At 55.3% G+C, this 22,600-nt stretch overlaps 8 protein-coding genes across 8 annotated transcripts; 5 read left to right on the top strand and 3 right to left on the bottom strand.

The window, feature by feature from the left end:
- Positions 1–377: 377 nt before the first annotated feature.
- SCP_0205140 (hypothetical protein) lies at positions 378–1,754 on the bottom strand (the record flags this gene model as incomplete). The annotated part of the gene is made up of 3 exons (XM_027754428.1): positions 378–1,108; positions 1,163–1,249; positions 1,313–1,754. The coding sequence occupies 3 exons, from the start codon at positions 1,752–1,754 to the stop codon at positions 378–380; spliced, it is 1,260 nt and encodes a 419-aa protein (XP_027610229.1).
- A 371-nt stretch (positions 1,755–2,125) lies between these two features.
- On the top strand, positions 2,126–2,590 carry SCP_0205130 (hypothetical protein; the record flags this gene model as incomplete). The annotated part of the gene is made up of 2 exons (XM_027754427.1): positions 2,126–2,332; positions 2,390–2,590. The coding sequence occupies 2 exons, from the start codon at positions 2,126–2,128 to the stop codon at positions 2,588–2,590; spliced, it is 408 nt and encodes a 135-aa protein (XP_027610228.1).
- Positions 2,591–5,392: 2,802 nt separating this feature from the next.
- On the bottom strand, positions 5,393–6,850 carry SCP_0205120 (hypothetical protein; the record flags this gene model as incomplete). The annotated part of the gene is made up of 6 exons (XM_027754426.1): positions 5,393–5,450; positions 5,512–5,587; positions 5,641–5,799; positions 5,863–6,206; positions 6,266–6,414; positions 6,482–6,850. 6 exons carry the CDS (start codon positions 6,848–6,850, stop codon positions 5,393–5,395), a joined length of 1,155 nt encoding a protein of 384 aa, XP_027610227.1.
- Positions 6,851–7,068: 218 nt separating this feature from the next.
- SCP_0205110 (Uncharacterized protein) lies at positions 7,069–7,688 on the top strand (the record flags this gene model as incomplete). Its single annotated transcript, XM_027754425.1, has 5 exons — positions 7,069–7,276; positions 7,330–7,348; positions 7,404–7,454; positions 7,508–7,568; positions 7,641–7,688. The coding sequence occupies 5 exons, from the start codon at positions 7,069–7,071 to the stop codon at positions 7,686–7,688; spliced, it is 387 nt and encodes a 128-aa protein (XP_027610226.1).
- Positions 7,689–11,354: 3,666 nt separating this feature from the next.
- On the top strand, positions 11,355–12,276 carry SCP_0205100 (S-adenosyl-L-methionine-dependent methyltransferase; the record flags this gene model as incomplete). The annotated part of the gene is made up of 5 exons (XM_027754424.1): positions 11,355–11,440; positions 11,494–11,614; positions 11,674–11,762; positions 11,842–11,955; positions 12,012–12,276. 5 exons carry the CDS (start codon positions 11,355–11,357, stop codon positions 12,274–12,276), a joined length of 675 nt encoding a protein of 224 aa, XP_027610225.1.
- Positions 12,277–12,480: 204 nt separating this feature from the next.
- Positions 12,481–14,640, top strand: SCP_0205090 (predicted protein; the record flags this gene model as incomplete). The annotated part of the gene is made up of 1 exon (XM_027754423.1): positions 12,481–14,640. The coding sequence occupies one exon, from the start codon at positions 12,481–12,483 to the stop codon at positions 14,638–14,640; it is 2,160 nt and encodes a 719-aa protein (XP_027610224.1).
- Positions 14,641–15,363: 723 nt separating this feature from the next.
- SCP_0205080 (hypothetical protein) lies at positions 15,364–16,566 on the top strand (the record flags this gene model as incomplete). The annotated part of the gene is made up of 1 exon (XM_027754422.1): positions 15,364–16,566. The coding sequence occupies one exon, from the start codon at positions 15,364–15,366 to the stop codon at positions 16,564–16,566; it is 1,203 nt and encodes a 400-aa protein (XP_027610223.1).
- A 368-nt stretch (positions 16,567–16,934) lies between these two features.
- SCP_0205070 (hypothetical protein) lies at positions 16,935–21,631 on the bottom strand (the record flags this gene model as incomplete). The annotated part of the gene is made up of 11 exons (XM_027754421.1): positions 16,935–17,231; positions 17,286–17,531; positions 17,595–17,726; positions 17,802–18,109; positions 18,183–19,935; positions 19,996–20,142; positions 20,193–20,249; positions 20,309–20,863; positions 20,942–21,406; positions 21,460–21,521; positions 21,583–21,631. 11 exons carry the CDS (start codon positions 21,629–21,631, stop codon positions 16,935–16,937), a joined length of 4,071 nt encoding a protein of 1,356 aa, XP_027610222.1.
- Positions 21,632–22,600: the final 969 nt, after the last annotated feature.

The raw sequence follows: 22,600 nt of genomic DNA, 5'->3' as shown, positions 1-22,600 counted from the left end.
ATTTTCGATGGGGTGATCCTCCTCTGAGCAACGACGCGTCTCACGGGAGGGACCCACCCACAGGTGACACGAACACGACAGAGATCTTGTAGCAAACAGACTCGTCTGGATATCATCAACTGCAACGCGACCGGTACAGTAACGCAATTGCATTAACCGTCCTCCTTCCACCCCTCAAATCACGAATAAATTCATCACCCGCGGAACGCGCACGCAAACTCCGAGTCCAAGAAAACGACAGTGCATTACTTGCCATCTCGCGCGGCAGGCGCATTCCTACTCTACACGACGGGTACAAGTAACGAAGAAGAAGATCTTTTATACAGTGTCCGGCGCACGAATAATACTAAGTATACGTCAACGCTCAACAGAGTCCATCAGAGTCCGCCCGCGTGCAGCGTCGCGACGGCCATGTCCGCGTCTGCGTCCGCGTGCCGCACGGGCACGCGCCCGCCGAGCTGGTGCATCGCGGGCGCCTCGGCCATGTGCTCCTCGACGTCGAGCGCATCGTCGCTGCGCGCGGCGAGGAACGCGATGCGCTCCTCGCCCGCGCCGCCGGCCCCCTCGTCGTCCTCGTCCTCGTCCGCGAGCCCGTCCTCGACGGCGACGCGGGTGATGTACGAGAGGTAGACGAAGATGGCGACGCAGAGCGCGATGCCCGCGATGGACGAGTAGCGGCCGAGCGCGCTCTCCTGGTGCGGGGGCGCGCCGGGGCGGGCGACGTGGTAGTCGGCAAAGGAGTGGATGGAGCTGCCGATGGTGGTGTGGATGATGAGCTTGAGGAGGGAGAGCGCGGTGCAGAGCGTGTAGGCGCGCAGCGAGAGCGAGGGCGAGGCGGCGAGGAGGCAGTTCATGACGTTGTACGGGTAGGGCGCGAGGCGGATGAGGAAGAGGAGCTTGGGGCGCTTTTCGATCGCGCGCACGACGCGCTTGATGGTGAGGGTGGAGGAGAGCCAGCGAGAGATGAGGCCGCGGCAGAAGGCGCGGGAGAGGAGGAATACAGCGAGGGCGCCGGCGAGGGACGCGAGATAGGAGAGAACGAGGCCGATCCAGGGACCGAACGTGTAGCCGGAGAGGACAATGAACGTCGAATACAGTGGGACAGGAGCTGGGTGCGCGAACGGTGAGCGGGGCAGACAATGCGCGCATCGAGCACACTTACGGAATGTGGTGATGAAGATGAGAGAAAAAATGATGGCGTAACCGAGATATTCATCGGTCTGCAGCCAATGCGACAGCGCATCAAGACCTGGGGGGCAAATTGAGCATGTGCGGCTTGAGAAGAACGGGGTGGAAACGCGGTAGAAGATACCTTGGAAGACAGGCTCTTTCCAAAATGCAATGGCAACTAGAAAGGCAAGACTAGTAGCAGCGTAGAGTATTATTGGAAACCAAGGTTTGAGTAGATTAGCTATGCGGTGCCGGCGGGGCAGTGTGTACGATGGAGTTGGTGCAGACCAGCTGGATATCGACGGGGAGGAGGTATGGGATGGTGGGAGAGGAAGAGGTGGTAACGAGGAGGCAGGAATCAACGGTATTGGGGAACACGGCGAAAACGCGAGTGGTATCCGGGTGTCTACGCGAGCTGCAGCTTCTACGCGCGCTGGTAAGCCGGAGGAAGGGTACTGGGCTTTCTCGTCGATAAAGACATCTACTGGATGTGGGAAGCGAGGGGGCGAAAGGGATTTGTGAGAGGGGCTGTGCTGGGTAGAGCGGGAGGGTTGAGGAGATGTATGGGAAGCGGGCGCAGCCATTGGAAACCAGTCCAACAAAGAAGGTAGCCCGGGGGGAGGAGGACCGGGAGAGGACGAGGACAAGGACGAGGACGAGGACGAGGAGAAGAAGTATGTGGTGGAACGAGCGGGCTTCTCACGCGGTAGCGCAGGGGCAGGCGCGCGCAGCCACCTCGGCCTGCATATCCCCGTCTCCTCATTGGACGGTCCATGCATGCTCTACGCTCGATACATACAGCCTGTTTGTAGAATCTGTCTCCATTGGTATCACTCCAGTAGCCAAAAGCCCCAGAGAGCCCCGTATAGTGCGCTATCCATGCATCTGACCGACGCATGAGGTGAGCCACGTGCACCGACCTTACCTTCAACCACCAGCCCACCGCTCGCACACAATGCAGCACCCCCGCCTGAGCTCCACACGCATGTTCCACGCCATGCCCTGTCCCTCACCCTCTCGCGCTAGCCCCACCGCCGCCAGCGCGCGAGCGTACACAACAGGCGCTTCCTCAAAACCCGCCCTGTCGCGGCACGCCCATTTCTACTCCGACCTCGTCCCGGGCATGATCCCCATCGCCCTCCTCGGATCTGCCATCTACCTGGTGCGCCCCCTCCGCCTCCCCTGACCCCTCCACACACCGAACGACGTCCCATGCCAGGGCGCCCGTCTCTTGCAGTCCAATTTGGCTCACGAAAAGTACTTGGAGGAGTCACGCGCGCGGGTGCGCGAGCTCGAGGCGGAGGTGGAGGCCCTCCGAAACCAGCAGACTCAGGCACAGTATGCCATTTCAGACGCTACGCACGTTCGGGACACGCACGCCACCGACGCCAAGTCGCGCTCTTGGTGGCCTTGGTGGTAAATGGTCCTGTCGGAAAGTCCGAAGCCTTCGTACGTTATCTATATAGTACGACCGTCGTTTGATTTGCCTGACCGACGTCACGATACTGATGTCTCTCGAGCTGTCTGTCTGCTTTACTTATCTGCTGGCTGCAGTGGAGAATCGCGTCACGTCCGCAGAAAAGCCTATCCTGCCCTCTTCGTCGATATCCGCGAAGCCGCTGATACAGATATCGCAATTACCCTCTCGATATGACTTGTGATCATCCAAATGTCAAATTTTCATGTGCGAACGTTGCCTTCCGCAGCAGTACTCCGCAGCAGAACGGTAGCGTCTCCGCATAAATCATCGCAGATCCTCCTCGTCCCGGATCGGTATCCCGCATGTGCACTCTAGGGTTCCCCGCGCACGACGTGGAGCCAACGCGCACGCCCTCGTCGAATGGCAGCGCGCATCGTTCTGAGACGGAAGCTGGGGTGGTGGTGTCCTCGCGGAGGATGTGCCACCTCGCGTTCAAGTCCGGAGCTGCGACTGCCGCCAGATCGCATCCGCGGTATGAGTGAGTGCTTCAGGTCGTATACAGCTACCCCGTGCACGTTCGTGGCGTAGACACTCGATGGTCCATGGGATCCCAAATTGAATCAACCCTCGGTGACACCATGGGATCCCTTGGCAATCGCACTGCTCTAGCTGACAGTGATTGCTGTCGCATGGTCCTCGACGGGCGGCGCTGAGGCGTTAACAGTGAACCGCACTGGACGTCGTACACTGCAACGTCAAGTTTTGTCTTTGGATGATCGGTGGGCGGAAGCTGTGTTATTAGGCTCGTTCTGCCCAACCCAACATCAGCTTGAGCCACTACAATAATATTCGAGTTCGGCCTCCCGTTCTTCCGCGACATTTCTGCAGCCTCTCGGAGTTTTTTTGCATAACTGCAAAGTTCCCACCTAAGCTTAAGCTTGTTCCTCCGATTTTCTTCAAGCAGAACGGCCGCGGTTTGAATTTGGTCGAGAATGAACAAGCATCTGCAGCTGCAGTTTCTCACTGAGAGCCGCTACGGCCGACTTGCCATGGCTACCCATTTTTGGGAGCCCAGCTGCAGTGCGTTTCTTGTCTCCCGAATTCCATACTCGTTACTCACAGAGTTTTGTCCAGGAAAAATGGGTACAGTCTTATACCGGTCCTTCGGCCACCCTGCATTTTCTGGCTTGCTGGCCACCTTTTCCACTCGAACTTTTTAAAATCATATCTGAATATACTAGAGCTATCTTCTCCAAGCTTGTAGAGATTGTACGGCCTCTGGATCTGTTTGGAGACACCGATTATGAGTGTAATTTGCAAAAAGGTGCTTGTACGATGTTCAGTTCACAGCAGACGTCCGAAAATTTTGATGCCAGGCATACTATTTATGCACGCTGGAATGTTTTGGCAATGTTTCTGAAGCCATCTGCTGCCATCCAGGATGAGAAGGGGACTTCGACGTGGGGATTCCAGAGCTCTTATCGGCGAGATGTCACATCACATTGTATAAGGACCCTGGATAATCCCCACAAAGGTCGTCGCCAAATCCGGACAGATTTTTGCGAAAATCGACCTCACGCCGTCGTCATGTCCGGACAAATGGACCCCCTAAGGACCATGTAGCCGTCGTAAGATAGACCCACTTCATCCTCGACTACTATCATCACAGCGTGACACATCAGGTGCCTCAGCCAAAGTCTGTCACGGTGGCGCGAGATTGGCGGGGAAAGGTGTGAATTTGGAGCACTAGCAGCCTAATTTCTCCATCCCTCCTCCAAAATAAAATAATCTGTTTCTGTAACTAAATCTCAAAAATCATCTTCTACAAAGTTACAGAAGCATATTTTTGATGCTTGTCCTGTGCATGGAGGAATTAGCCATTCAGTGTGTTTCTCCCGCCAAGCGTGACAAAAAGGTCACGTGATAGTAGTCGAGGATGAAGTGGGTATATCTTACTATCCGGACATGGAACTGTTCTGGGGCAAAAATCGCCGGAAAATCGCCGGAAAAAGCCGAAAAAGGCTAAAAATAGCCACAAATTACCTAAAATGGACGTTCCCAGAGCGAGGATGTCGCTATTTCCGGACAAAAAACTCCCTAAACCGGCCAAAAATGGGCCGGACAGATTTTTGTAAATTGGGGGGGTTTTGGCGACGACCTTTGGGGGGATTATCCAGGGTCCTATTGTATATCCTGATATAAAAATTAGCGCCCATAATCTCATCTGCATCAGGAAATTCCTCAACGTGATGTGACGTGGCCGGAGTGAGGAAGGCACTGATAACGTTTTTTTATACCGATCCACCGCGACTTCATGTTTCACTCCAGCGATTGAGTTGTAAATACATGCAATCTTATAGTAGGAGTATGTATTGAGGTCTGTGTGCTTGCCGATCTATGAGAAAGTGTCGAAGCGGAAATAGCTCTGCTGTGTGACCCGAGGGCTGAGTGCTCTGATGCGCACTCGCTTGCCTCTCGTTTTATTCATGGTGTTCGCGGCGTTCCTTCGCTTGCGGGATCTCGTCGGTGTTGAACGTTGAACGTTGAACGAGCCTGACGGCTTTTCTCTCGGGTTACGATGGAGATCTAACCTAACCTCGATGTATTCGTCCACCTCGCAATGAAGGTATATCCAATCCTCACGATTACCCGAAATCTACAGTGCGGAATCTATTAGTACGCCAAGAAGCCACGGCAGCAACACAGCATGCAAGCATATCGTCGTGGCGAGGTAAGTAAGGGGAGGGCGCGCAGTCGAAAACGCGGGGTATATATCATATCGCAAGCGCGCGCGCGATTGGGTCAGAGGTTGACGGCCTTGACCAGGGAAGTTTTGTGGCGGTCGTACAGCTTGGCGGAGCTGCGAAGCGGATGCGCGGTCGTGAGTGACTTGCGCCGCTGTGGACGGCAGGGGAGCTTACCTGAGCGCCGCCGAGGCGAGGCCGGTGATCGTCTGTATTGAGCTCTTCGCACGCCTGAGGCGGAAGACGTTGTACGCTGATGCGGATCGGTCAACGACGAGTCAGCCGCCGCGGGTTGAGTGCACTCACAGACGTAGACGAGGTCCATCAGCAGTTTCATCCGCGTGACCTGGATCCAGTAGTCTTGCCTGCGCAGTCGCGCAAGCTCCTTCTCGTCCACCTTCTGTGCGGCGGGATTCGACTTGCCCGTCACGCCCGTCAGCGACTCAGAGTAGAGCCGCGACTCCACTGCGCGGGCGCGGTAAGCGGTGTGTGAATGTGAATGCGCGGGAAGATTTATCTCTGTCTCACCTTCGTGCTGCAGATTCAGGAGCACGCCGCGCTCGACGGTGTTCTCGACCAGGTTCACGAGGGTGCTCGCGAACCAGCACCAGTCCGCGAAGCGCCCCGCGCGCGCGCCCGTCTTCGGCCCGAGGAGGCCCAGGCGCGAGAACGTGTACACGTCGTCCGAGACGCCGTTGATGAACTCGAGCAGCACCGGCGGGGACGTGTGCAGGAAAGTGTACAGCAGCGGCGTGCTCTTCGCCTGCGACTTCTGTGCCGGCGCGGACACGTCCGAGGCGTACGGGACCGACGAGTGCTGTGTGAGGATGGAGTTGAGCGGCGCGAGCCAGTTGAAGAGGATGAGGCATTTTCTGTGTGGGATCTGAGTCAGTGAGGATTGGGGGCACTCAGCCTTGTGCGCGGACCTGACCTGGAAAGCGAGAACCCGCCGATCGCCGACTCGAAACGCTTCACGAGCTCCCGTTCCCAAGGTGGGCGCGGCGTGTTCTTGAACGCGGCTGAGGCGAGGAGAGACGTGTGGAAGAGCAGGTACATGCGCAGCGAATACTGCATCAGTTTCTGCACGCACAGTCAGGGATCACATGAGCATGGAAACACACGAAGTGTGGACGAACAGCACACGCACGAAGGTCTTGTCCCGCCCATAACTCGTCGACAGCATCTCCTTCCAGATCTCCTCCTTCCGCACTTTCCCCTCCGCCTGCGCCTTCGCAGCAGAGTCCTCCTCCTCGAGCTCGCTATCGTTCCCCCAATTCCGCTCGACGGTTTCCTCTTGCTCTTGCGCTCGATATATTTCAGCGCTGTAAGTATGCGTGCCCGCGACCGACGTGCGCGGAGTGCGCGGCGGGTGGGACGAGAGCGGGTTCATTTGGAACTCGTCTGTGCCCGAGACGCTTACACCTTCGAACGCCGAGTAATGGTGCGACTTATGCTCCGCGGACGACGACCCAGAATCATGGCCGGGACCAGAGTACGGGAAGGTTATCGAGGACATTAATGCGGGGAACGACGGGGTGGTGGGCGCGCAGAAGGGAGCGGTGTGAGCCGACCTGCCGTCACTGCACTGGCTGCGCGCGCTTGACCGCCACAATACGTGGACGCGTGCCACGTGCTTGGTCACACTCACTCCCGTCGTGTCACATCACACTTGCAAGAGCGCGGCTCACATTCGCTACGCGTTGCGTTCACTTTCTGGACACTCGGTCAGTTACGATGGCTTCGGGCTTGCGTTCACCTACCACGCCCCGCTCCGGCGCGGCCTCGCCACGCCAGACGTTCGATGTGGAGTTGCTGCGCGCGTATATGAAGAAACTCCTCCAGACGACCTTGCACAACGCTAGCTGGCCAGAACCGAGGGAGCGCGACCGCATCAAGGCGTGGATGAAGGAGATCGGCGAACGGGTCAAGGAACGAATGCTTGGTGCGCCCCGCATATAGTGACCCTGGCGGAGAGCTGACGCATGTGCCGTGCAGAGATACAACCTAGAGGATTGTAGGTGGCACCATCGGACCTGTGTCGTTGCGGCTGACGTAGTGCGCGTTTACAGTAAGTTTATCGTTATGACACAGATCAATGAAAATTTGGGGCAGGGAGGGAGGTGAGTGCACGTAAAATCCTGACCCGCAACTCATTTGGACATTGCGAGCGCAGAGCAGATATGGCGTGCCACTGGGAAGACTCGGATGCTGTAGCTCAGGAAGTATTTTCAAATGTACGCATCCTCCCTAATTCTCTCCTGGTGATTGGAAGAAGCTTAGCGACATCTTGACAATTAATCATGCAGAATTCCATCATTTGCATATGTATCGCATTCGCCGTACGGACAATTTGACTCGTTCGCGCGCCGCCGTGTCCGTTTATTTTTCTCCCATCCTACAATACCCCGGCTGTATTCTGGAGATACCCGTCTGTCTGCTCTGTGCAATGTTATCACCTTGTGCGCTGGCCAGAGCTCAACTCCGGTCCTGCCGTGCTAGTGCCGTCGGCGAATCGCGTTTCTCCAATCCCAGCGGAGGATTTGCACTTCTCCGAGCTGGCCGCTGTAGGCCTCTGTGTGAAAACTTGATCTGAGGTAGATCTTCCTTTTTACGTCAACCAGCTAAAGATCACTCATCCATCCTCTCCTCAGCACGCTTCCAGAACGACGCGTTCAGCACACAGGCAAAGTTCATGCGTTGGCGGGCTCATTGTGTGATAAGCATTGGACTCCTGACTCGTTATCTTCCGTGCTCGCCGTCGCGGATCTTTCCGCCACACCCTCGTTGCTCCTCCAACACTTGCTGGCTAAGCAAGAGTCGGACGGGGCGAAAGCACATCCGCATGCACGCGGGGTAGCACACGGAGAATTCCCGAGGTGTGTGCCTCCCCGACCCATCATTGGTTTCTCAGCTGGCCGTCCATCGGATGGATGGTCAAGTGCCGGGCAACTCTTGCGATTGTCGCTCGTTTGCGGACAACGGACTACCCGTTAGGACTCCATGGCGCCCCGTTCGTGCACGGGATAGTCTCCTCATTCGACCTGAGTTTCGCTTGAGAGTGAGGGGGGCGGCGAGCCGAAACGGCGGTACGACGATGATTAATTTCTGCTGGTTTGACTCCTTCGTTGCAGCAATTAGCGCTGCTGTTCGGCGACTTCATGTTGTGAATGAAAAGCATGTGTAGATGTGCGCAAAGCTTGAGCTTGATAGAACCTGAGGATGGAAACCCTGGTCCAGATCTGCGAGCTATCACTGCCCCATTTCCACTTGGTGTTCCGTGCTGCGTGCGCAGCCTGCGCTGATAAGTTCATCTGTACTTTTAGTTCATCTGTTTTGAAGCGGATGCCGTTAGCATTTTGTTAGCATCATCACATCCCACAGATGACTGATCCAACACAGGTATGCCCATAGTACGGATAACCAGAAAAGCTAAAGTGCCTTCCATGTCCGCACTGCGGTAGATGCGTTGGAGCCTCGACCTTCCGCCGATGCTATTTCGGCGTGGTCGGTCAGACCCCCGGACACCTCCGGCCTACTGGATCAGGACATGCGAGATCGCTGAGATATTGGATCGAATCGAAACGGGAAATGCAAGACTTTGTGGCGTCCGGAAGCAGATCTATCACAGTGGGAAGAAGCCGTCGCGGTAGAACCTCAGAAGCAGCTCGCAAGCTAAAAAGGCATGCAGGATCAATGCTGCGAGGAGCGGTTGACTCGGTAACTTTCATTTGTCTCCTATCGCCCAACGGAGGCCGGCCGCGCCATTGAATTGTGGGCCGGAGGGGTAAGTGGACTGCCGCAAATTAACTGAGTTGTATGTTAGACGCATGCTCATTTGATGCTCATGTTGGAGGGCGCAGGGTCGACTCACGCGATCATAGTCCATTGTATCCAGCGGACTAGAGCATGGTCCATCATGCGGCTGTGGTTTTGGACGCGTGCACGAGCTGTTATCGCGAACAACGTGACGTACAGACGGAGGAGCAAATTTCCAGTCCCATCGCCATATTGAAGGCGATGAAGCAGCACGGTCCAACCGAATTTGAGCATTGACGACATCTCAAATCCAAAAGCCTCAGAGGCAACCGCTAAAACCGAGAAGGGGAGAACCTGCAGAACGACACAGCTCTCACCGCTTCTCCACGATTGCCAAAAAATCCTGACTAGAAGATTTCGCGCGATGATTCGGGCCGATCTCAGGAACAGAACAAACGCACAATTCGCCGGGGAACGACAGAGTAAAATGCGACTTTGCAAAAGTTGGCGGGTCTGGATTACTCAAGCAGCAATATCTGACCGCAATATCAGTTCTCGACCGTCGGAGCAAAGGTATCGGCGCAGCAGTCCGCCAGTAATCAATCCGTCAAGGCATTCAAGACACTCTAGACATGTGCTTGCATGATTTATCAATAACTGAATGGAGTGCCATCTCATAGCATCACGGTGGACCGATTCCATCTGCCGCACGCGGCACGCTGCAAGGTACTTACTGAATGGAGAAGGCATCAGAACGATCCTAATCCTTCTGGAAGTTTCAGCAGGTTCTGCGTGACCGAAAACAGCAAGCAGCTTTCGGTTCCCAGGTAAGTTCGCACGAAGACAGGAGGGTACTCACGGGAACAGCTTTACGGAGACTTCAAGTTCGACGTGGGAGACGATTGTCAGTGATACACATTTTTGGTAGATGGAGATGATAGCGGGACAGAGATGGCACACCGCACCTGTTCCAGGCCACCCTCTCTCCGCTGCCCAGTAGTAAGCAGGTTCGGAACTCAAACACATTTTTGCCAAGGAACGTGCATGATATCCGAAAAAGACAGCCGTAGGACTGGACTGTAGAATTATCTCGTGTGAGGGGCGACGAGATGCCTCAGCTGGATAGTGAGGGCGAGACTCTGATGGTCGTGATTTACCAGTAGAATTGTGTCATCGCACGCATGCCATCGACCTTGTATTGAAGGTGGAATAATAACTGAGTGTGTCCAACAATTACTTGCAAGGAATACTACTGACCAAATAACCCGAGTGCACGAGGTTCACGGGTTGCGTGTCGCGCCCTTTGGTACACCCCAGAGTACATGGCACGAGGCATCTGTTTACAGTCCCGGGAAATTTTGGACTGTTGCTCCAGCTCTGCGTACTAGTGTCAATGTGTGTAAAGAGTTAAACTTATATGGCTGCAGGCTGTATAATAATTTATGACTCACACCAGTGCGCCGACTGCTGACTCCTATTGTGAGGTTGATCACTACTACTCACTCGGCTGTTAGGCCATGGGTCACAAGCGCATGAGGGGCTCATGCGGTTGGGGCCATATATTTATACTACACAGTAATTCTAGGAGATTCCAGTATGTTCTCCGACATACCTATGTGCTGACTAATATATGTTTCCTGATTGGGAAACCACCAGCCCTAACAACTCCTCGCTCAGAAGTTGGTGTCATTTTATCATCGAAGAAACGTCGATTTTTTTGTTCTATTCGTGACCAACTTCAGCGAGACTCTGTGATTCATTAAGTCATTCAGCCAACTGGCCAATTGGTTTGCATAACTCACTGCTATCACGTGAGCTCGACCTGATCTGGCGAATTTCAGCCTTCTCAGCCGCCTCAGGCTTGCTTCTGAAAAAGAAACAGGTTTTCTGCCATGTACCGGCTACTATGGACGCATCATTTTAATGCAAGGATGCTGATCAGAGGTAGGCAGGTGTCCTGACTGCAGCGCAACATGAACATCGAGACACTCCATGGTGGAAGCCAGTAGACAGGGTATCGATACTACTGTGGTCCCAACAGTAACAGCATGGTGAGCTTGGCAAGCCCTAGCTGCATACGAGCAGCTCTAAACTCGGCGGCATGGTGGGAAGATGGTGGCAAGAACACAGCGGCTGGTGAATATGAATGCGAGACTTGTTTGGTGGAGGGCCAAGAGATCGAGAAGATGACTTGGCAGATAAATACTTCCGAAACCTTGACCTTCCCCCCTTGACTGCTTATTCCAGTACTAGTGGCAAGCTACATGGCCTTATTACCTGGAAATCCGATTCAACAACGAGTGCGGGATCTGATCTCGGAACATCGAGAGGCCGGGTGGGACAAAGCATGGTGACCTACTAGGTGGAGCTTTGCGGGGGTAGATTGCTTACGATCGGCTGCAGGCAGGAAAATGTGACACCATGGGATGCAGGACAGCCCCAGCCAGCGTTACGACAGCTGGTAGAATCGAAAATTCTCGACTTGCCTACATCTGGAAGAGCCCTCATCCCAGGCTGTGGTCGAGTGAGTGAATTCTGGGGCAGATACACAACCTGAAATGATAACCTCATAGGCGTATACAGGGATATGATGCTATGTTGATCGCCACCAATCTGGGCTTGGATACTCTTGCGGTCGATATATCGCCCACAGCGGTTGCAGCTGCAAAAGCGTGAGTGTCATTGCAAAGAACGATTGAGCCGTATCTTATGTTGGAAACGTGTTGCTGACCCGACCATTCGCTGTTCCAGCGCTGTAGAAGGATCCAATCTACCCTCATCGGTCAAGGTGACTATCGAACTGGACGACTTTTTCGCACTGGCCTCATCCGCACCGAAGCAATTTGATCTAGTATATGACTACACGTGAGTATAAATCAGTTTGCCATCAACGAGAGACCATCTCATGGCATAACTGGAAGATTCTTCGTGGCGATACTACCCTCCCAGCGAGACGATTGGGGCAGAACAATGTCTTCCATAGTGAAGCCGGGTGGATATCTCATCACGCTCGTCTTTCCTATTGATCCACCGCAAGAGGTTGGGCCCCCTTTCTACGTCAGACCAGAGCACTATGTTGGACCGCTCGGAGCCGGTTGGGAGAAGGTCTACGATGAAGCCCCAGAGGTCAGTCTCGGGTCGCATGCAGGAAGGGAGAGGATGATCGTCTGGAAGAGGTTGCTGTAAATAGGCTCTCCACACGCGACAAGCGTCCAGAGCAGAGACTGTTGTAAATTCTGATTGCGAAGATTCAAAGACCCATTGCCAAGAGCTTGAGTTTGAGAGTTGCTCGTTTTGGGAAATTGGAACTGACGTCTCATCACGTGCCATCTATGGATTTTCGAAGACAGTCAAAGGTCGTTCAGCAATTGCAAGCTGCAGTGACTATTCATGCGAAGGTATCGCATCAGCGAGAATGTTGGGCTACTACGGCATTCACGCTCTATAGCGCTTCCTCGTCTACACCGTCTTCACACATCTATTCCATGTCACTCTATTCTCGCTGCCCACTTCCCTGTCCTAGGCGAACCTTCCCGAGATAGCAGCAGCAGCATCACAAGAGAACGACTTGTTCACAGGAAGGTGCAGAACTTGGGGGATCTTTTGGCTCGGGAAGACACGTCCCCAGGTCCCGTATGGGGCTCCTATGTTGACTTGGTCAATACCCTTGGGCCGTACAAGCTTCCTCTGCATATTCACCAGGCTGTCTTGCGAAAATGCACAGAGCATGCCAAGCAGCATCGCGCTATGATCGCAACTCTGATGGGGGAAGGCGCCATACGCGAATCCACGCATGTACACGAGACGCGCTTCCAGACGGTCATTCGTAACATCCGTACATCTGGTATGACTCCTTCACTGGAGGACTACCACTTCATCCTGCAGCAATTCGCTGCTGTCGGCCACTATCGTGGAACGATGTTGGTTCTGGAGGAGATCGCGTCCGTTCAGTTGCCCAAGACGACGAAAACTTTCGGGCTCTGTCTTCAAGCTCTGTGTCATCGTCTCACTCTCCCGTACCCGCTTACGCTGCGCCCCAGGTTAGTCTCTGAAGTTACCGACTTATGCTGGAAACTTCTCGAGCAGATGTCGGAGCAGAACGCGCGTCTCACGTCTGGGATCGTGGACTTAATCATGCGTATTATGAAGGAGTCGTCTGATATGGCCGGTTTCGAGAAGCTGATGAAAATGGTGTACGGGATCGACTTGTCCTATCCTGACCGTCCTCCATTGGAATATTGGGATAAGGGCAAGGAGGTGGACGTTAATGCGATCCAGCCCGGAATGGCTCTCATGGATCCGCTGCCTTTTTCCACTGCCGCCTTGAATACCACCGTCGATATGCTCGGACGACTTGGAGACGTGTCCAAGTTAGTTCAGACATTCGAGGTTCTCACCACACCTCTTCCAGCGCAGTCAAATGGATCCTCGACTCCTTTTGACGAGGACGACGAGGACGATTTCGGATATTCGAATCCACGGGTAGCCCCGTATCGAGCCCCACATGCCAAAACCAATACGACGACATATTCCACACTGCTCAAGTGGATATCTCGAGCAGGGCACAGAGCCTTTGCTCGACACTACATCCTGGAAGTAATGGAGTTGGACCTTAATACCCATAAGCGCTTACGGAGATTGTGCAAAAAGGGCTCGAAGCCGGAGCATATTTCCCCTCCGCGTATCAGCGTCAATCGCAATATTTTCCTCCCAGTCTTTTCCCTCGCCAATCGAGGAAAGGATATGGAGCTGCTGCGATTTGTGCTCCATAAAATTCAGGCTGCCCATCACCGGAAGCTGTCCTACATCAAGTTCTACAGAGGGGTGAAGAAGAAATGGAATGCAGCAGAATTGCTTCAGCCTGAGACATCGCTGGCGTCATCGGATACAGATACACCTTCATCTCCGTCGTCGGACGCTGCGCAGGTTGAATTACCGTTCGTCGGGGATCCTCTTCCTACACCGCCATCGCTTCCTACCCCACTGCCTCTTCCTACACCGACAGAAGCCTCTTTCTCTACTTTCTTTACACCGTCTACGTCGGCTTCACGTGATGTGGCTTCAAAAACCATCGACATTTTGCCTGCACCTTTCCTCGACACTGATTTCGACGAGAAGGCCCGTGTAGTACCTCAAGACGAGCATTTCAATATTAATCTTCATATTCAATTACTCAAGCGAGACGTGGCACAACTTAAGGAGTTCAGGGAATACGTTCTGGACATCCTGGGTCGGAACACCCAACGGGTGAAGGAGAAGCTGGGACGCAGAGTGTGGCGGGACAAGGATATTTACGTGCGCGACCATGATGACCGAGTCGTTGTCAGCCGGGAGGATTGGTGCCAGAAAGTCAATTACCGCGAGGAAAGGGCAGTACAGCGGGATAGCAATCTTGACCTACTTGTGGATCCAGATGATTCCCCACGTCGGAAACGCAGGGCATCCCATAGGAGCGGACCCGGATGGGTCAATGCTGCTCGAGGCCTGATGACTTCGGCACCTCATTCTTCTTGTCCAGGCCTAGGGCCGGAAAGAGACTGTGCTGTCTAGTTCATGCACGCATAGTTATGGGACTAATTGAAGTGAGTGGTCGCTTTCTTGCGTTGCGCTGTCAGGTCATTCATATCACGCACAGCAGTATCTTCAGTCTAATTGGAGGATCATGCTCACGCGACGGCTGCCCATCTACGCCGTGTACGAGGTGCGCATTGTGTGCAATCCGACGTGTATCATCATTGAGGTACTCGAGTAGAGTCTTCCGTTCCATGCTTTAGTGTGCAGTTAGATGTATTCCAAGTGCTGTCCTCTGTGTATCTTCTGGATGGCAGGGCACGAATTGATCGAGCGCTTGGGTCGCTGGCCATTGATATGCTGTATACTCTGCCTGCGGAGAACTGACTGATGTTAGTCTCTCAGCGAGCTATCGTTAATGGTTGCCGATATGTTTGGTGTTCGTGCGCCAGATTTCCGCCGCTATGCCGCGACTGACACCTTACTGTAGAAGCCGCAGAGCAAGTGGTGTTTCGTGAGCACGTGATCGCGAATCGTGCAGACAAACGTCGAGACAGCTCGCTTACGTTGTCTTGCTGATTTACTGAGATGTCTCGCGCCGTCCCTGATTGCTACACAACTCCTCTTCGTTCTTGCGAGGATAGGTCAAGGAAAGTTTGCACATGTTTGACTCGAACTCCAGATCTCTTCCCCGCATTGCAGGCTTCCCGTCGCGAGTTGCTCGATGAACTCGCTACTGAAATTCGCGGAGAAGACGAGAAGATGGAAGCATGGTTTACTGCCTTAGATATTAAACCAGACAACGCGGAGAATGCTCCTCAGACTACGGATGACCGGCGTCCCTTAGTTAAATCGTCGCCGCCCACCTGTCCTGCTGCTGTTACAGAACAGGAAGTGGACCTTCACTCGGGGAGCAGCGCAGCCCTCTACGGCAAAGATCTCTATCTGTACACTCCTGTGCGCATGAAGTACTTTCCCACTCTCAGCCCAACGATCCTGAAACACCTCTTGAGCACTCCACCTATGCGCGTATACACACCGGACTCGTCCTGCGTCGAAGACGACTCCTTCGCATCCGTGTCGGAAACCAGCATACTGCTGGCGAAGTCGTCGGAAGCGTATCCACCACGAGAAGCCGATCTAGAAGATCAATACATTCATCCCGACTCTGGATCTTCCGCAATAATTATCGAATCCACATCATGCGCACCCATCTCAAAGCCGGTCAATTCGTCGTTAGAGCTTAACACGTACCTGCCTACACCGCCTCCCAGTTCCGAATTTCCTAGTGTTATTGCCTTCTCGCTAATGAACGCCGACCTCACGGAGACAACGACCGCTGATAAAGCACAATCTCAGGCAATCTACTCAAGTCCCCTCGCGGACGCATGCCGGTCAGGCCAAGATGTCCGTTCCCCCCTCCCAATGACATCCCAGCGCGGGCTCCGAACCTCCCAATCAGATGTGCATGCCCTTACCCAGCGCAAGAGCATGGCAAATCTTACCACGGCCCTTCAACAACACGTGCACACGGGGGTGTCTGCCGGCGCATTGCGAAACTTCCACCGAGTCATGGACGAGCTGCGAGGCTCGCATGAAGATACGACAGATGACCAGGAAGTGGGGCTGCCTTCACGTCAGAGACATTGTCCTGCGTCTCCGTCGGCAGCGCAGGTTTCCGCTGTTCCGGACGCGCGCAACCCACAAGAGCTTGGGGAATTTGCCGCTGGGACCCTGGTCGGTGGCCTTTCTGGATCGGCGGCCTTCGAGTGTTCTTTCCCCGCTTGGCGGCTTCGTCGCACTTCGGCGTTCTCTCTGAAGGACGAGATGACGACCCTGTTATTGACCCAGGCCGCTGAGGAGGAGGCGCATGCGGCCGAACTGGTAGCATTGGCGGAAGAGCTGAAGAAGACTGCAAGGCGGCGGCGACAATTGGCTATCGTGGCCGCGGATAAAGTGTTGTAAAGGCCTGAAGGCCAGATGAGCTATTATTGTGGCGTTGCATGTGAGAAGGATTTCCTCTTACTGCTTCATTTCCATCCAGCCGTTCTCACGTCGTAATTCTTCAGCGTAACGATGCCTCGTCTTCGGTACACTTCTTTCTCCGTTCTACTCTGGTTCAATTCATTCCATCATTAATATCTTGTCATATCACGAAGTAAACACTCCATTACTTGATTGATAATTGCACAACAGCAGAAGGAGACATGTACGATTCAGGGCGCATATGAGAAGGTGACGAATGTATAGAACAGAATATCATGAACAGAAAGCATTGACTAATGGCATCGCCTCACGGGACATAAGGGGGTATGGTGCATAACAAACGAAGTCTACATAGAAACGATACCTGACTGAGTGGGCCGTGGCGGAGTGTTCGTCCGGTTATCCAAGCGTCGCATTTCCCGTTCAAGTTTTTCCATTCCAGATGGGCCGGTAGTTTCGACGGAGCCCCGCGAACCGTGCTTGTCAAATAGGTAGGTGAGAAGATTTTTCTTATCGTCTGGCAATCCGTCCAGGAGAGCAAACAGATGGGTCTCATCGCGCAGGACCAACTGCGCCGCGATTATGGAGGCTGCGGCTGCCTCTCGCACCATCAGAGAAGATTCTGACGACGAATCGGTGAGAGCCTTTGAAAGTAGCGGTCAGATTACCAACGACGCTCTACAAATTCGGCATCTTACTGAAATCAAAGTCGTCCGTAGCCTAGGCAATTCGTCTTCCAGGACCTCTGCCGGTAATCGCAGAATGAATTTACCCAGCGCTATCAGGCCAAAAGCGTAGGTGCCATCTTTGACCTCCACATTCGATGTCGCAGGGAACGGGGTCTCCCAGAATACGCGGATGCTCGCATGCAGGGTCGTCAAGCCATACACGGGCTCAATACGATTTGTGAGAGCATCGCGGAACATATTTGTCGCTTGCATGAGCTATTTTATTATAGCTCGATGAGCCTTCCAAATAATCGAAAATGACCGTATGGCAAAACTCACGCTGGACTGGGCACAGTATCGCGTTTGTAGTAGGGTGGTGAAGATATCCGCTTCTCGCCCCTCGAGGAGTGGCGCCTGGTTCTCCAGCATCTCCCACAGGACGATCAGGCCATACTCCAGCACTTCTGTGTCCTGATCCATTGAACCACATTCACAACAAGACGATCAGTGCTGGGGCGGTGCGCGGTATTCCACGCCACCACTCACCTTTCGAGGATCTAAGAACTTTATCAGGGCATTGAACAGCCGATCAAAGTTCTTCTGCGGTGTCCAAAGGTCGGACGTCAAAGGTGGTAAGGCCCGCGAACTGCCGGCGAGGGGAGTAGGAGTGGCGGGGACGGAGAACGCCGGGAAGACGGGTGACATGGACTCGTCCACTCGGTTCTGTGTGCACAAGCCCGCGAGCTTCTTGAGCACGCGGACATCGGCCGAACCTTGTTCCAGCACGGAGATGTAACCTTGCAGCTCCCGACCGCTGTCCTCCACAGACAAAAGCGGCGACCCATCACTCACTACTGCATGACAGGGAGCGGAGAACATCAGTAACGCACGATCAGAAGGAAAAACTCTTTGAGAACGCGTCCTCACGTGACATGCGCTTTCCCCACCACTCGCGCGCGTGGTCCCGGCCGTCGACAATGTCGAACAGAGATGCGGTCTTACCATTCGGCGCGGGGCTGTCCTGGAACAGTGCCGCCTGCCACATTATGGACTCATGGCGGTTGACAGGCGTCTTGGGCATTGTCGCCGGGACCTTGAAATAGGTCGGGCCTGTTGTTGCCCTGGAGCCTGGCTTCACCTTTGGGGTCGCCTCGCTGCCTCTCAGGAGTAAAGACGGGGGTATCGGTGACGGATGCGCGCCGTCCTCTTCTGGCTCGACGAGCTCCAGCAGCCGCTCGGCAGCACTCTCCGCCTGCTCCGCACGCGCACGCAGCGCGTCCTCAACGATCGGCTGCGGCACGCCCGCGGGCGGGGAGCTCGTCGCAGTGGACAGCGCGTTCGACGGGCCGGGCCTCGAGCTGCTCGACCTGGGCGAGAACGAGGCGGCCTGCGAGCGCGGCGCCGCGACGGGTGGGTACATCTCGAACGGTGCAGAAAAAGAAATGGGGTACTGCTGCCCCGGCTCGTCGTCTATTTCGGAGTCGCTGTCCTCAGGGATGGGGATCGTCGTCGCCAAAAGGAGCGACTCGTCCTCCGTTCCGGCCATGTGGTGCAGCCCCGCTATGGACAGCGATTCGCGGTGCACGGGCACGGCTGCCTGCAGTCCGACGCGTGGGACAGGCGGCCGGGGCGTCGGGGACACATTGGCCAACGTCGCGCGGGGCGGTGACGCTGGCAGCGCTGTCTGCACGGCGCGCCGAAAGACAGAGTTGGCGTTTGGCGAAGACGGTGACGTGGAGACAAGCGGAGAAGTGGCGTGCCGGCGTAAAGTCGGATCGGGCGTAGGAGATGGCGGCGACCTGGGTGGTTGTGGCCCACTGCGGGAGCGGGCAGCAGAAACGACGCTTGAACTGACAGACCGGGAGAGGGTCGCAGACGGTACCCTTGCACGGGGTTGCGTGGACGGGTATCTCGGGGTGGGCGACGTCGCCCGGACGCCGCCAGTAGAACTGCTGGTCGATAGTGACGGAGAGGTAGGACGCTTCGAGGGAGGTGACATAGCGCGCACGGCATGCGACGTCGAAGTCGCCTGATGCCGCAGTGTCGGTGGAGCCGTAGCGATAGCCTTGGCCTTGGCCCGACTTGCTGCAATCGCAGCAGCGACGCTGCTCTTCTTGGTTATGGGCGTCGAAACGGCGGGGATAGCGGCGATGACTTCGGGATTAGGACACGCCTTCTCGAGCTGCTTCCTCGCAACAGGGTCCAGCGAATCCAGGATCGCCCGTCCTCTTTCTTGCCAGACACCCTCGAACACCCAGAAGGACTTGCGTGCATTGTCTCGCACGCCGGGGTTCGCGTCGCCGAGGGCCTTCTTAATGCATTTCTCCAGTACCTCGACACCACCGGCGGCTTCAATTGCGTTTCTTGAACGGGTCGAATGTACCTCCAAATACGTCTTCACGTGACTTGTAGCGTAGGCCCGCGTTTGGACCGCCTTGTCCTGGAGCGTGTTCCACAACAGTGGCATGATAAGCCGTGGGTGCGCCGACGTGTATGAGACAATGGTTGACAGCGTTGCCTGAGACTGCTGTGCGGTGATCTTCTTCGTCAGACTTGACATGCGGAAGAGATTGGTGAGGAGCGCTTCGCAAAACGGGTCCAGCGCGGTCCCGAGCGCGATGGCGAGCTCTGAGTAGAGGAAGCAAGTGTTCGCAGACACCGTCGTCCGCAAACTGACGAGCTGGAGACGGATTTCGTAATGTTAAGTGACAAACGCTGCGAGAAGACTGCGCGGACTGACCGTCTTGAGGGACGCGTCGATGAATCCATTCTTCAACCCGAACAAGAAGGTGTCTGTAAATCTCTCGTGCACGTCACCTTTGAGCATACCGCGGACGCGCTGTATCGCCTTCTCGCGCGCCGCCCAGTTGTGTTCTGTCTCTTTTCCCTGTGAATGAATCAGAGTAATGCGCTACCAGAGATTTCCACGCCACGCACCTCGAAATGCTTAAGCATCGAAGCAAACTCGGTTTCCAAGTCTCGACTTGAAGCGATCTGTACAAACAGTACGCTCAGACGTATCCAGCGGGCAGCAGTGCAGACAAAGAGCTCACATATACGGGCCTAACCTCAGACCCGCCTGCCGGCGTACCTCCGGGCGCACTCGGGCCTTCTATAGGCACAGGCGACTGAACAGTAGCGGCCCTGCTCGCCGGCCTCGGCGGTTCTCTTGCGGTTCCCTGGCTCACCGTCCTCGTCGGCGCGCCCGAGCCCGAGCTCGAGCCAGTGAATGCGCCCGCGGTCGGCCTGCGGTTCATCAGTGCGATGCTCGGGGGCACATACTCCCTGCCCGCCGCAGCATCTCCGTTCTCCGAGCCCGCCTCGCTCAACGTGCCGGGCGAGCTCGTGCCACCGCCGCCGACAAGGAGCTTAGCGAGGACGCCGTCGACGATCGCCTTCCGGACGCCCTTCTTCGCCATCTCTCGCTTGAGGTCCGCGCGCGCGGCATCGGTCACGCCGGGGCCCGTGAAGAGCTCCACGACGGACTGCCGCGCGCACTCGCGCACGTTCCCGTCGGTGTCCTCGAGAGCTTCGACGAGCGCAGAGAGGTACGGGCGGATCGGGAAGAGGTGGTGTGCGCGCCGGATGTGCACCAGCGTCAGTATCGCCTGCAAAGCACACGACACCGGCCACGAACGACGTCAGCGACCCCGCCCAAACCCGACAGAGAAGGCGGCAACACGCACCTGCTCGCGGACGCGCCACACTTTGCTCGCGAGCCCGTTCTCGCGCAGATGCTTCTCGAAGAGCGCGAGGGGCGTCTCGGGCCTGCCGTCCTTCTGCCTGCCGTGCACGGACGACCCGCCGCTGAGGCGGAAGGCCATGCCGCCGAGGAGGACGAGCGTCTCGCGCGCCTTGTCGCGCGCGCGCTCGCGAGCGTCGCCGAGGCGGTCGACGACGCCGCCTGCGGGGAGGAATGCGAGGAGCACCTGTCGGAGCGTGTACGCGTCGACCGGAGCGGGGTGGGCGGAGGAGGTCGACGCGGCGGGGGACGTGGGCGTGGATGCTCCCGTACCGGGGGCAGTGGGGAAGTGGGCGACAAGGAGGGGGAGGAGGGGCGGAAGCGCAGCGAGGGTGGCGGTGGTGAGGTGCTGGTTGGGAGTACGTAAACAAGTCTTGAGCGTCGCGATGAGCGCGTCGGGGTCTGGGATCTGCGCGACGGTGAGCGGTGAGCGAGATCAGCGAGGTGGGTAGGGAGACACACCTCTGCACCGGCCTCGAATTCTGCCTGAAGTTTTGTGAGTGCATCTACCTTTGCGTCGATGTCTGCGCGCGGTGAGCGAGATCAAGGTTGAGCTGACGATTGGGCAGGAAAGAAAGTACGCACCGTTAGATTTGCACTGGTTAATAAGACTTTGGACTTTGGAGTCTTCCATGGCCGTAGTACGTTGCGGTGGTCGTCGTGGTGGACGATGAGAGAGCCGTTGCACGCACAGAGGTTATAGCCCAACGACAATTCGAATTGGCGGCCACGGTTATTGGCGCTGGAATCGGTTGGATCGACCAACGCGATCACGCGTTCGAGCCCTAAATCTGGGTTAAACCGGATGCTAAATTTCTGCGATATCGCTCGAAGAACGATTCATTCCTAAAGTACCACAGAGATTCTGTGCATACATCTGCAACTACTGAACAAGATGAGACTAAAATGGAATGGATTGAAGGGGTGTGGCATTCCCTCTGCCCGTAAATGCCACTTCAGGCATTTCTGGATGCCAGGCTGGCTTATGACAGTGAGAGGAAATGATTCCTTTCACGACAGTTTCTTGTGCAGATTCCACCGCAGGAAATGCATTGTTTCTGGTCCTTTTCTATGATCGCGACGGATTTTGACCTCCCTCAGGTGCAATAGAGACGAAAAAATTAGGGCATTTTGAGTAATTAGAGTGCATTTGCAACGGTTCTCTGAGCTCCGAGAAAGCAAATTTTTGGCTACGTTTGCCTTCTGATTGGCGTAGGAAATTTTGGCGGGAGGTTGCAAATACGCTCTATTTTGGCACCATTTTTGTTGACAAAGAAGGGTAACTTCGCCCTACATAATGCATAATCTCCGTAGCCGATTTCATCCGCCCATGAGAGCAAGCAAAGAGACTCTCACCGCGGTGCACATCTACGCAGTCCAAATTTGAAGCACTCACATCGCACACCCATACACAAAAGTCCAACGGGATATCATTGTCACCAAACGGGTATTCTACGAGGTACACAAGCCAGCAAACGCGATCAGTTATAGGTATCTAAGCCACACTCTAGACGTAAAGAAACGAACGATACGAAGACACGAGATACGCAGACAATACGACATGCGCGCGAACGGCGAGTTTTCAGAGAGCGAGAGCACGGAC

The sequence above is a fragment of the Sparassis crispa genome (genome assembly GCF_003851025.1).
Source record: "Sparassis crispa DNA, contig_000001F, whole genome shotgun sequence".
In the NCBI taxonomy this organism is placed as follows: domain Eukaryota; kingdom Fungi; phylum Basidiomycota; class Agaricomycetes; order Polyporales; family Sparassidaceae; genus Sparassis; species Sparassis crispa.
The sequence above is the reverse complement of the archived record's forward strand: the minus strand, read 5'-3'. Positions and strand labels throughout refer to the sequence as shown.